General features: G+C 38.3%; 1 protein-coding gene across 1 annotated transcript in view; it reads left to right on the top strand.

Annotated features, from left to right (window-relative positions):
* Positions 1 to 11,547: 11,547 nt before the first annotated feature.
* Positions 11,548 to 14,029, top strand: part of USP24 (ubiquitin specific peptidase 24) — a 50,886-nt gene continuing 48,404 nt past the window's right edge. The window contains 2 exon segments of the mRNA XM_009993569.1: positions 11,548 to 11,707; positions 12,667 to 12,734. Coding sequence (XP_009991871.1) covers positions 12,702 to 12,734 — 33 coding nt within the window. The 5' untranslated portion in view covers positions 11,548 to 11,707; positions 12,667 to 12,701.

The raw sequence follows: 14,029 nt of genomic DNA, 5'->3' as shown, positions 1-14,029 counted from the left end.
TTCCTGAACCAGAAATGTTACAAAACTAGATGTATGAATCTATAAACATATATACAAAGAATAGATGCACGTATCATCTTGTGCACACGTGTGTACACGTGTACAGACCATCCATGGGTACCCGTGCATATTGAAGTCTAGTCTTGCAGAGTAAGGATGTGTGATCCAGCTCACTGGATTAGCTGGGTGAGCTCCTCAGCTGCTATAAGCTGCTGAGGTGTGCTGGTGGAGTGAGGTGCTCTGTGGGACAGCACGTGTGTTGTGCAGACCTGGAGTCACTGGTTACCAGCAACAAGGAGCTGGTTTCTAACCTTTGTTTCAAAGGATTGGAAGTGAATGAGAGTTCTGCTTGTTTGTGTTCAGTTCTGTGGAGCCATCAAGAGGGTGGATTTTCCTATCAGATACAGTTGGAACAGTCTGAGTTGTTTGTCAGTGTGATGTTTCAAGAGAAGCTGTCAGTGTAAACTTCAGAGATGCACTTTTTTTTTCCTCTCCTCCTGTTCCTGTTACAAATGACACTGACAAATCTGACTAACAAGATTTTTTCTCCCCTATTATTTTAGCTTGTATATCTGGTCTAACTTACTTGCACTTCAGTTTCCTTTGCCACTCATGTTCTTGTTTGCTTTGACTTCTGTTCTTGTTAATCCTCAGGAGGGAAACCAGAACATTTCAATGTAGGCAAATGACTGCAAATCCACAAAAGAGGCGTTTCAGAAGGATTGAAGTATCTTGCTACATGAAACTTAATGTAATTTCAGGCCTCAGTTTCATAGTTGGATTCATTTGCATGTCAGTATCTGTCAGTTCCTGCACGTGTATGCCAGACAGCATTTCTGTAGTGTGAGTTCACCTGTAAAAATACTGAGACTTAGACAAATAAGCACAGGAACAAACCTCATATTGCAGTACAACATAGCAGCTTTTGACATATTTTATTAAAAGGGGAAAAATACTTATGAGTAGTTTTTCTTTTTGTTCTTAAAATGTAATCTAGAACCACATTTAGGAAATGACAGCTGTTATTTAGGTGGTTAATCAGTAAGTAGTTTTCATTATGGCATACATGAAGCTGCACAGAAAGCCATGGCACAAATAGCTGTATTACTCATTATAGGCATTATATTCAAACATATTTATACCCCACCTTAGCATGTGGCAATTCAGATGACATTTCTGTTTTTCTTCTTCTCAGTGACCTCTCTCTTTCTGGTAGCTCTGGGTGTGTTTTCCTCCTCATCATAATACCAGTTGTAACTTTTATTTGGTGGGGAGGCAGTAACACGTTAATTTTTCATTTGATCTTTGGATTTTATGTATCAGCGATGAACATATAAATCAAAAGAGCACAGTTATTAGAAATGTTCCCCTAAATAAAATTTTCCAGTCTACTTATCTTCTTCATGAACAAAAGTTAGGATTAGGCTTTTTAAATTTAAGAATAAAAAGAAAGAAAGAGAAATCATTCTCTGAGATGTATGTGTAGCAGGTCTGTAAGTTCGTATGTACATTCTTCTTTTTTTGGCTAAGAACAATTTACCATGCATGTAAGAATAGCGTTATAAGTGATTAAACACTTCACATTTTCCCTAATCACTAATGAATCCATTAAGTTTGCATATTCTTGTTTGGTTTCCATTACAGAGTGTTAGCATCTGTGCTGTTCAGTAACCGTGTCTGCTGAACAGTTTTCTTTGAGAACAGCACAGGTGCATATCATACTAGTAAAGACATGTTTGTAGATAAAATGGTAAAACCAGTGTGCATCCTCTTTCAGTGGTCCAGACTGTTGGTCTTCAGGGGTGTCTGGAAGTGTTACAGAAGCCTGAATTTGGAATAACTGGCCCAGAAGCTGCTAGGAGATGGCTCAGCACACACGCTGTCCTTTATGTGAGAGGCTTGAGATGGAGACCTACATAAATCCATTTTTATGAGGGCTGAAACTTCAGTTTCAGCAGGCTGATGTCTTCCAAAGAGTGTTTGATTCAGTTTTATCCTAAGAGCTGTGGGGTGCCTCTGGAGTTGATGCTGTTAGCATGACCATGCTTAAGTCCTTGAAATAAAAACGACAGGACAAATTTGAAATACAAAAGGGGCTTCATATTCATTCATGCAATCTCCCTGAAGTATCAGGAAGTTCAGCTGTAGGTTTGCAGTTGGTTTGAAGTTTTGCCCTGTGCAGTGCCAGACTGCTTCAATAGACTGAGAACACCTGCTTTTACAAGAGGTAACTTTGCCTTTTTGACATAACTTCAATGTTATGTCTGTTGGCTGAAGCAAATCTGGTAAGATTTGTCAAGTAGGGGGAGATGGAAGGATGTACACTCATCATTTCATGTAGCTGACAGATGAGCTGTTTTATGAACCACTGCTAAATCCTTATAATTTAAGATAAAACTATAAATGAATATGATGACAATGCCTGTCAGTGTGTTCATGAATTGCCAGAAGTGCCACCAGTGCTGACTTTGACAAGTTGGGGAGGAAGAACGTAGAGAAGAGCAGGCCAAATGAACGTGGGGATTGGGACCAGACAAACTAAAATTGCACCAAGGGTTAGGAACCCACTTAGACTAAAAGTGTTGAACACAGAACAGCAGTTTGTATAACCTTTACCAGAATAATCTTGATTTGTTTTTAAACAGCTTCTGAGAGTCATTACTGTGACCTTTTGGGTGAATTGTGATTAACGGATAATATTACCTTCTAGCTATTCCTGTCTCCTTCAGCATGTGCTCCTTTGATTTATTTTTTTTCAGTTGAAGTGGATCAAAAGCAGATTTTTAATAGATAATGTTTATAAAAAAACTTGTGCATGATTGCTTGTGGAGGTGCTGTTTGATTTCAAGAGAAAAAGGCGGTTTGCAAAAAAGAAGCAGGCAAGTGACTGTAGTGAGTAAGAGTGCCAGGAACATTCTCGCTAGTCATGCTGCAGAACTGTTGTGTTCAGAGCCTGATCTCTCCTCATTATTAGAGCTCAGCACTGAAAGCAGTTCTGCCAGAGATGTGCTGCGTCACGGTGGGTGTGTAACTTAACCTCTGTTTAAGCTTTTAGTGTGTAAAATGAGGAGAATGGTGTGTGCTTTATTAGCAGGACCATGGATGTTACGCTTTTGAAGGTCTTTGATTCCTGAATGGAAGGAGCTGTATTTATTTAAAGACACACAAAAAAAAGGTATTTAGCCTTCAAGCAAATGAGATTAATTTCATACTACAATTTTATAAATTTCAAGTCAGTCTCCTGTTTTGTGACTAGCATTGAGCTTTGCAGTAGTGACTATTTCTGGTGTTCTCATGTGGAAGTTTTACAGTGTGGCTTGTCTAAGAATTGGCCTTGTAAAACAATTAAGCAATCAAATAAAGCTCTGTGGTGGATTCTGGCATTGAGTCCCTGGCTGGATGCCAGCAGAATGTCAAGTGGAATTAGTATTTTAGCACTTCTGGTTTTTGGCATCACTGTTTTAAAAAAATTAGCAGCCCTGGTGTAGAACCACTATTTAGAGTCTGGTTATGTTAATGTCTTCTTGGGTTTTGAAAGAAAAATACCCTGATTTCATTCTTGATGTAACACAGACTATTAGCGATGCTGCATGAAGTCAGGGAGGACAGTGGGAATGCTGAGAGGTGCAGTTGGTTAATTTCAAATGTAAGCGTAGTTTTGAATAATTTATAAACTCATTATCATGTAATGTGATTGATCTTTGGATTGAGATGAGCACTTTATAATTGCTGGTTAGTCAGTGAAGGTGATGCTTGTGGGGACAGTGGAGGTAGGAGACAGCTCTGTGCAGCCAGCTTCTCAGCTGGGCAGGAAGTGTCTGATACAGTGTTCTCTGGAGGCATTTTCTGGTCATCTTCCCAGTTTACAGTGCTATTCTGTGGCAGCTGTTTAATAAGGAAGTAAAATACTGAGGAAGAATGAGAATAAAAACAAATTAGCCACTGTTAGAAGTTAATTCCAGCAAATCATTTGGATCGCTTTTGGATTAAGAAACAGTACCTCTTTGTATAAGGAGGGCAAAGATGGAAAGGAAGTGGCTATTGCTTTTGTAAGTCTTACTTGGAAAAAAGACACGTATTTGTGCTGCTGTAGGAATAGTCTTTGGTATGTGTGTTTCAGTTATACTTCAAGAGCAAAATGAAAATGAATTTTAAGAAGCAAGTGTGCTCAGTATTTCTTGCCACTTGATCTTCCTGCGCTACTTTACAGCACTTCTGATTCCTCCTGTTCTAATGCCTCTGGGGAGGCATTTAAAGATTTTTCATATTAGCTAATGACAATTTTGTAGTGATACTTTGGAGGGCTTGAATTTTGCCTCTGTCAGCTGCTTAGTCAGTTCAAGTTCGTCTCACTGTCCATGAGGATGCATCCATAGGACAGAAGTGCAGATGAGTGTTCAGCAGTGTTAGTGAAAGAATTCTCCCTTCCAGAGCCTGACTTTTGGTCACTAAAATGTTCTAATAAAAGCTTTTTATCTAGTGTTTCTGCAGCACTTCTCTATTAACGCCTGGTGTTTTGGCAAAGGGAAATAGAAATATTGACTTGAAATTAAGTACTGAAATGCTAAACATTTGGGATTCATTGGTTTATTGTATTAAAGCACGATGTTTATCTGTTACCACACAAAGTTCTTTTCAGTTATTTCCAAATAAGCATGGGGTTTTGTGCTGATGAAAGCTTCAGGGTTGGAAGGCATAATGGTGTCAACTCAGTCTGGCTGTTTGTAGTTGCACTAATGGAATAGTTTTTAAAAATATATCCACAGGCAGTGCTGAAAACACATGCAAGAGAAGTGTGGTTTTCTTGGTTCCTTATGAATGGCATTTTTAACAGAGCTTCCCATGACTTGTCCCTTGCCTGCAACTAGTTATCAAACTTTAAAATATGTTGCTAGAAGTACTTGCAACAAACTTGTGTCCAATTCCATTAAATACTACGGTAATGGTAGTATAAAAAGGCCAAGGTATTCCTCTTTTTTTTTTAAGTTCAATATATCTTTTAACTCAAATGTGATTTTTACAGAGTCCCAATTATTTTGTTTGCTTAGTATTGTGTTTCTCTCTGAACAATTAGGCAAGGACGTTGGGGAATATTGCTTAGTAACATCAGACCATCACCCTGGAAATCGGGGAGACCAGTACAAGCAATGGTTTTAGAAAATCCATGTTCATTTCTAGCTTTGCTGAATTTATTTTTTATTTGTTAAATTAATATTGTAAATTTGCTCCTAGTCTTACACAGTTCTTGGTTGTGAGAGATGGGGGAAAAGAGTGAAGCCATGGGGGTTTTGTGGTTCATTGTTATAATTCCTTACAGCTACCAAGAAGGGTTTATTCTAACCATGTATTCTTGACAATGCACTTGAGCAACTCTCAGTTAAGATCAATGTCTAAAACTTTCTGTGAGAACATTCAGAATTTTTGTAGGTTGTTTTTATGGTGTTGTAAGAGTACAAATCAGCTTCCATTAGGTGAAGTCTGTGACATAGGATTTCTTTTCTTTTACTAACAAACTGGTACCATTCCTTTATATTAACATGTTGAAATACTAGTATTTTTTCTTAGGACAAGACCTACATTTGTTTGTATAAAGCAATGCTTAATAAAAATTTGAGCTACAGAGCTACATTTCTATGAAAAAGAGTAAAACATCCATGTATCTCCCCCAACTAAGTCACTTTCTCTTAGCACAGTATAAATAACAAAAAACATTCCTGTTTACCTCTGTACTCAGAAATTTTGCACACAGATATTTTCTTGTAGATGAAAATGCAAGGGTAAGGTGCTGTATCTGTTTAGGATTTAAAACAGTTGAAAACTGTTACTATACTTGGCAAATACATGTCTGCTTGTTGGTGAAACAGGAAATCACAGTGGGTTTTCTTATTGCCAAATAAGAAACATAATGTGGAAATTCCATATGTGATACCATTTTGGGGTGCTTATTAATGTTGTCACATTCATAAAAGGATACCAAGCTTGCTCTTAGCAATATGAGTTTGATCTGATGGCAAAAACAGGTAACACTTGAACTTTGCTCCCACGATTTTGTTCAATTTTGTTCTGCTACTAAACGTGAGTTTAAAGAAGTTCTTTAAGCTCCTGGAGCACCAAGTTATGAAAAGGAAGCAGATTGCAGGTATGAAAATGTAAAGTTGTTTGTTGCTTGGTTTTTTAAAAAACGTTTGATTCCTCCTGCTCAATGTGCTCAAGTGTAAGTGCAGGGTGGTAGCTTTGATTTATTTGAAAGCCTTTTGATTTTTATCCCTGTGATCCAATTCTAGATACCAGAATAGCCTCCTTTTAGGCGTTAATGAAAAGAAAAAAAAAAAATTACATCCAGTTGTGAAAGTAAAAGCTGCTTTAATCAGTCGTCTGGCAGGTAGAGACTGTCAAGTAACGACTTCACAATTTGTAGCTTCTCCCACAAATTAATGGGAGATGAGAGAAATGCTCTGTCTGTTTTTATGGGGTTTTGATGTATTTCTCCCGCATTGTCTCCACCTGAGAATTCTGCAAAACTTGTCCCACACGAGTGTGTGGTTCCGAGGCAGAGGGAAGTGTCACTGCTGACACTTTACAGCTGGGGAAGCTGAAGCATTGGAAAATATATTTCCTCATTATTGCTTGGTATGTCCATGATAAAAACTAGAATTTTTGGCTTCATGCATTTTTTTTCATTACTCCTTTTGAGAACAGTAAGATTTGGTCTAGTTTGTAGGTACATAGTAACAAAATACAGTGGCCTTAGGTGTTGTGGGTTTTTTTTAACAATACAATGAAACATCAAAAAGCCTGTTTTCTTGGCTATAAAGTGGTGGTCATATATTTAAAATTACATATTGGGGAGGTTTGAGGGTGAAGGTTTGCTGGTATCTTAGAAAATGATCCTGTTTTTTGGAAGGAAGCATGACTTTGGGATTCTGTTTCATAAGTTATACCAGATTCAAGAGCACATAATGTGACTATGCTCTGGAGATAATAAATTCTGCTGGTAGCCTTCTGTCAAAATCACATTAAGAAATTTAAATTATAATGTGACTGTAATTTCATTACTAAGACTGCCAATTAGCAGCCAAGCATTTCCTTCAACTCCTTGTTGTTTTAGGTAAAGTGACCAGTGTGGGAAACATCAGTGGCTTTAGGTAAATGGTGTTTGATGAGGTAATTAGCTGAATACTGCAGGAATACATTTTGAAGCTTTGAACTGTGACCTTTTGGCATGAAAATTAATTGATACTTCATTTTGTAGGTGAGGACTTATCTTTGTTCTGTGTTAGTCTCCCATAGAAAGTTTTATACTACAAACTTACGCAATGGTTTATTGATCAGATATTTAACAATTTTTGTTTATTCAGCCTTGCAAACAACTCTAGGAGGTGCCAGATCCCCAGAGGGAGAATCTTGAATCAGTGTTTGAGGCTGTTCATGTGAGGATATTTCTCTTGGGAGCCTATATGTGTGTTTAGACATAACTGTATTTTCACACCTTGAAAATAAGCCAAAGGAGTCAAGTAATGCTTTTAGAATGTAGAGCTGTCCAGGGCTTTTGTAAATAAGAGCTATATCAGAAGGCAAGGAAGATCATTGTTAAAGGTTTGCCTTCTTTGGTCTCAAGATTTTGGCTGCAGAATGGAGAATAATCACAGTGTGTGTGATGTGCCCCATTATTTCTTATCTCAGAAAATCACAGAATATTAGAGTTTGGAAGGGACCTCTGAAGATCATCAACCCCCCTGCCTGAGCAGAAAAAAACAAACACAACAACAAAACAAACTACTAGGGCAGATCACTCAGAAACACATCCAGACAAGTCTTGAAAGTCTCCAGAGAAGCAGACTCCACAACCTCTCTGGGGAGCCTGTTCCAGTGGTCTGTAACCCTTGCAGTAAAGAAGTTCTTATGTTGAGGTGGAACTTCCTGGGCTTGAGTTTGAGTCCATTGCCCCTCGTCCTATCACAGGGCCCAAGTGAAAAGAGGTTGTCCCTGCCTTCTTGATGCCCAGCCCTCCTCTAAACTGCAAAGCCCCTGGACTCTCAGCCTTTTCTTGTAAGGCAGGTGTTCCAGTCCCTTAATCATCCTTGTGGCCTCCATTGGACTCTCTCAAGTAAATCCCTGTCCCTCTTGAACTGGGGAGCCCAGAACTGGACACAATACTCCATGTGAGGTCTCACCAGGGCCAAGTAGAAGGGGAGGAAAGTTATTCTTACAGACTTTTAAACAGTTTATCTTTGGATGACCTATTGGCTGCCAGGAATAATTTCTTTTTACTGTTCTATTAGTGGAGAATAATCCCTACAAATCCTTAATGTGTCAGGTGTCAGTCTAAGTCTGTTCAGCCAGACTTGCATAGTCCTAATCTAGGTCATCATCCACTGGCAGACACCATTCTTAAGTCATCTATTTGAGGGGAAGGAGGGAGTTTTTACATATGTATTTTTTAAATGTATGTAATTACTGAAGAAAAGAGAGACAGAAAACCATTTTGGGGAGGCTGAGGTGGCCCTGTGTACTACTTATTTTCATGTGTAGCTTACTCTCTTTTTAAAGAAAGCTTTTCTTTCACCCGCGAGCCTGTGTTAGCTGAGTCTGTAGTGACAATTCCTGGCTTCTCAGTTACAAAGTGTTAATTGTGGCTACCTGCTCCGACCTGTGGTGTGTTGGAGTTGTGAATGTCAACAGCAAGTGAGATCTTCAGCCTGCCTTGGTGAGTGAGCCAGCTTAACGTTGTGCAAGAGCTGAGCTAACATTGCACCTTGCTACAACAGCTGCTGGCTGCTGTTAATAAATCCCTCACTTTAAAGAGCCATACACAAGTCAGTTTAAGATTTGGATGGTGGAACAGTTTGGGGTTTGGGTTTATTTTTTGTATGGGGAGACATTATTGAAAGAGCAGCAAATGTCTTTAAAAAGACTATTACTCATACTATGTATGTTGTAAGAAACAAGACTTGAGTCTGCAGGAATATAAGCTGAAAACAACAGTAATCGCAAAAAAATGCAGGTTATTCATTTTACTAATGATTTGAAGAATTTGAGTTTTAAACTATCTGGGCATTTATTTGAGACAGGAGCTGTGAAGCTATTTGTATGTGATAGGCTCTAAAATGAATAAATAAACTTGATATTTTCCAGGCAGGGTTTTAGTAGCAGGGAGCTGACAAGCAAGAAGACTCATTGTCTCTAATTACTGGACTGTGCCAAAGATGTGCTCCTTCAGCACAAATAGTTCCCATTGTTTTTAGGGCAATATTCCCAGTACTGCACCCTGTGTTATTCCTTGTGTAAAACCCCATCTTTCCACCACATTGTGGGTAGACTCCATCCAGCAATGGGCTGGATGTATCCTTAGCACAGTTTATGGTAATTCCTGTATCTGTGGAAGCTCAGTGTATGGTGGAGAACGTGTGTTATTTCACTCCTTCCTTGTGGATTTCCATATTACAGACAGTGGCAATCGCTTGTGTGGAAAGAGGTAAATAAAAGAGCAACAGTGCTTAGGTGTGGATGGTGAAGCAGAGCAAGAGGTGGAGTTTTTCAGCAACTGTTGAAGGTCTGCACTGCAATTAGACTTAGTGTTAGCCAAAGATCTTTTTGTTTACAGTGGACATTTTCCTCCAGGGAATGGAGCAACCGTAGCTCAGTTACTGTGATAATTTGAAATGTTCCTTTCCTTTGCTACAAGTTTAGGCTGAACTGAAATGTGGGACCTAGCAACTGGTGTTTGCGTGACGCTTGGTCTGCCTTTATTAGACCAACTGTTGTATCTCATATTGTTCCTGTAAGGGCTCTGTTTATAACTGCACATTTATCTTCTACGCGAAATGCATTTGTGTTCTGAATGGGTGTTCTTTACAACAGTTGTAAATTTAACTGGTTTGTTTAATCAATACAACAGGATACTTCCTAGAAAACTTTCAGTTTTAAATGCTTTTGTTACCTTTTCATTTAGATTTTCAAACATCTCTTCCTCAAAACTTGAATTATTTAAACAGAACATGATTTGTTAGTTGTTAATTGCATCAGATTTCTGTGCACAGAACTGGATCAGAGAAGTTCCCTTCCAGAAGTTTGCATTAAGTCTGTTATAGTACAACTTCCCATAATGACAAACTTAGGACTAAATGTTTAGTAGTGAGATGGGGAAAGGTGGCACCTTACTTCCCAAACACTGACCTGTGGGGTTTTTATCTGAGCACTGTTTTGTGTTCCATCCCTACTAACATTACTGCTGTCTTGTTATTAAGTTTAGCCACTGTGTGCTGTTCTCATCTGCACCAGTGAGCTTAGAGTAAGTAATTGGAGTTTCCTTGGCTTACTATTTTTGAATCATTGTGAAAGTGAATATGACACATTTCCTTTTTAATAAACAGGTCTAGTCCTGCAAATAAGAAGTTCAGGGAGAGAGCTGGAAGCTTGCTTGTCTGCATACGTTGATTTCATTCTTTATACACAATGTCCTCCTGAGTTCAGTTCTTTAATTTGGTTTTCTATGTGTTCCATTCACTTTCCTGACACTGTTTTTTAAACTCTTGAACATGTTTCCTGCTTGTCTTTCCTCCCTACAGGTCCCTGCCTTCTTTCTCAGCAGGCATCCTGGTACCATCACTGCCCTTCTGTATTCCTCAGTCTCTGACAGTTACTCCTGGTTGCTACCAGGCCTGATCCAGATGTTCTGTCCTTTTTCCTGCTTGGGTTGTCTGCTCTTGTGAAGGCAGGGAAAGTCAGTCCATGTGAATGCTTTGACACATTGGGTAGCTACTGTCTAGGTGAGGTTAAAAAATAAACAAAAGAAAATAAATTGATAACTTGTCTGTTCTTCCCTGTGGCGCTGCTGAGTCAGTTACCTCATATGGCACTTAGCAAAGATCATGGGGCTACTTCTGAGCTCTGCCTGTACACAGAAACAGCTGCTGTTTAGTGGCACTTGCAAGGAAATCTGTGAAGCTTAGCTGCAGGGATCTGCTTGTATTTTCCCTGCCTTCCTTCTAGACATTTTCTTGGACAATTGTTTTTTCTCTATAAGTCTATATTTAAGATGCATTTTTTTCAAATCTAGATAATTAGCTAGTAAAATGGAATCCTGATGTACTTGTGTTTCTTAATGAGATGGGGTGAGAGGGTGATGAAATTGGCTTCCATTAGAATAAACAATTCCAAATTCTACAGCAGTTTTTCAACAGAGAATTAATATGCAGATTTGTGAAGATGAACTTACTACTCTAGTCTCACAGGGACTGGAAGTACTTATCGCTTGACTAGGATCTGATATGCTACTGGACAAGATTTGCCAGTTAAGTAGGCAATTAGTTAGCTGTTAGTTATGTAAATATAGTAGCTATCACCTGCAATAAACACATAAAGCTATGTAATCCCTTCACTTCAAATTGAAATACTAAGTTCTGCTTCGAAAATCACAAGCAGCCTCTGGGTTGTTGAGCATTTACATGCTTGTTACCAGCACAGTTGCTTTCTGAAGCTACTAAATCCTAGGAGAGGGAGAGAAAAATTGTTGGACTTGAACTTTATTTTTATTCACAGAAAAATGATGAAAATGGCAACTGCTCAGGCGAAGGTATTGAGTTTCCAACAACCAACTTGTACGAGCTGGAGAGCAGAGTTTTAACGGATCACTGGTCCATACCCTACAAGCGGGAGGAGTCTCTAGGCAAATGCCTGATTGCATCCACCTACCTGGCAAGACTAGGTGAGTTCTCTTTCTGCACATCCAAAGATTACCTCTTCCAAGGATGCATAGACAGTCTGGTGGGCAGTGATGTCTTTCATAGTAATCTTACAGTTTACTTAGCACCCTACAGAGTGATCACACCTCTGTGAAGGTGATTAACAGTGAACTGTTCTGCCTAATGCTGTAAAAAGAATGTCGGCTTCTTTTTCTCTTAAGTGATTTGTTTACTTAAGCTTTTTTAAAAAGCATGTTTCTTTATGTTCTAATGGTTGTAGGAATTATTGTTTTTCAGAGCTTAATTACTGACTTTTTTTCATCGGCCTGGTTATTTTCCGTTAGTAAAAACAAGTTGTCATCTAAATCCATGCTGTACCACCCTTGTTTAACTGATTGGTTTTCCCTAGTGAAATGGTTATACTGCATTAGACTTGAATTTGACTTTTCTGCATTCAGTGCTTTGGCTGGGGTTGAAAGTGTTATGGAGGCATCATGCCCAAGAACTGTAAGAGTACAAGATAGTTTTTCCATCATGCCTGTTGGCAGACTAAAAGGAGGTTATAATCTGTTGGAAAAATTGAAGTTATTAGTTGGTTCTGGTCTGCTTCTTAGTTTCTAACCTGTGTTAAAAGGGTGTGCTTAGATTTGGCTTTGGGTATAGGCTGTGAAGCATCAGAAATGATCTAAAGTTAGTATCCAAGTTATAAACTGTGGAGGGAGAAATACTTACAGTACTAATAAGGCTTGAAGAAGTGTAAGAGATGGAGCTTTGGGAAACTTGTGTCTACAAGGCAAGTTCTCTTGACTCATGCTTTTTTGTCACTGGAAAAGCATGCTAGTTATGAATTAACAGTAGCACATTTATTACTGTTGGTTTTGGTTGGCGTTCCCAAAAACTGAAAATGAGCTCCCTGAGGAAATCTTAAAAAGTATTTATTTTTTAAATATATTTTTTTAAAAGCACTCTTATTTCTGTAAAGGTCTTTCTGATTCTGATGAGAATTGCAAGAGATTTATGGACAGATGCATGCCTGAAGCATTTAAAAAGGTAAGTAGGGACAGTGGACCAATTCAGTGTTTCTTTGCACTGTTCAGGGTGGAAACAATGTCTTGTGATCCAGAGTTCAGAAACTGCAGAAACTAGTGAGCGTGTTCTTAGATTAAAATCATGGATTATTTTCCTGCTTTAAAGTCATACATAGATTTAGATTAAAATCATACAAAGTCCCAGCTCTGAAATTCTGGCCAATTCTGGCACTTAGCTTTTCTTTTTTCTTTTCCCCCCTTTTTGTTTTTGCTTTTTCAAATGAAGAGCTCTGTAAGAATTAGGGAAGCCTTAAAGGCAAGCTTAAAGACCCTTGGATACAGCCATTAATGGCAAATTCAGGATCAGATTTCCTATTAGCTCCATTCTTTCTGCTCCTTCTTTAGAGGGTTGCTAAATTCTTTCTTACCTCTTTCTATGATCTATTTAGAATTTGTCTTTCCCCTCAATGCATAATGCCTAATATGTATTTCTGGTTGTTCCTCTCTGGGTTATTGTGACTTTCCTCTACAGAGCTTCCCAAACCAAATTACTTCCCAATATTCTACCAGTTTTGAATGCTGCCTGGTTTCTTGCCCAGTTTTAAGGCCACATGTATAAAAACATATATATGTGTACACACACAGGTATACACTTTTCAAAAAGAAACTCAGTCCTAATCTTCAAATGTTGAGAATATAAGTATTTTTTAGGAAGACAAATTCAGGGGAAAAAATATCTTTCCTTGTAGCTGAGTAGTAATTTTACATTTAATGCTTCTAAATCACTTGGTATTTTTGGCATATTAAATAAACAGTGTAGGTTGCTCCTCCAGAAGGATAATCTGTAGGAACCTAAGTCCAGAATGTGCTGAATTACCATTTGGGAAATATTTGCAAGAAACTCTGTTTCTTAAAATGGTACAAAAATTAATTGTATTGAAAGTATTAAGCTTTTTAACTCCCTGTGTTCAGACACAGCTAGCATGAATTTGCAAATGGAAGCTTCATGTTCTTTACAAACAACCACGTTAGACCAGATGTAAAGAACATATTTCAGTAGGTGGGAAAGCAGCACTAATTTCTTCTCTCTTCATGGTACATGGTCTTTGTTTTCCAATAGAAACTGCTCAAAAAATGTGAATTGGTAAATGGTTATTACAGCTGAATCATTGCAGCTTCGTGGCATGCCTACTTGAAGATTTAATAGTTGTCTTCAATCTGCAAACAAATGATTTCCATATTACTTGTTCTTTGCAAAGGTTGCTGTCTTATGTGGGGAAATGGAAAACAGTTTGCCTTGCTACATTATTTTTTTCT

The sequence above is a fragment of the Chaetura pelagica genome, unplaced genomic scaffold (genome assembly GCF_000747805.2).
Source record: "Chaetura pelagica isolate M959 unplaced genomic scaffold, ChaPel_1.0 scaffold433, whole genome shotgun sequence".
NCBI classification, from domain to species: Eukaryota; Metazoa; Chordata; class Aves; order Apodiformes; family Apodidae; genus Chaetura; species Chaetura pelagica.
The sequence above is the reverse complement of the archived record's forward strand: the minus strand, read 5'-3'. Positions and strand labels throughout refer to the sequence as shown.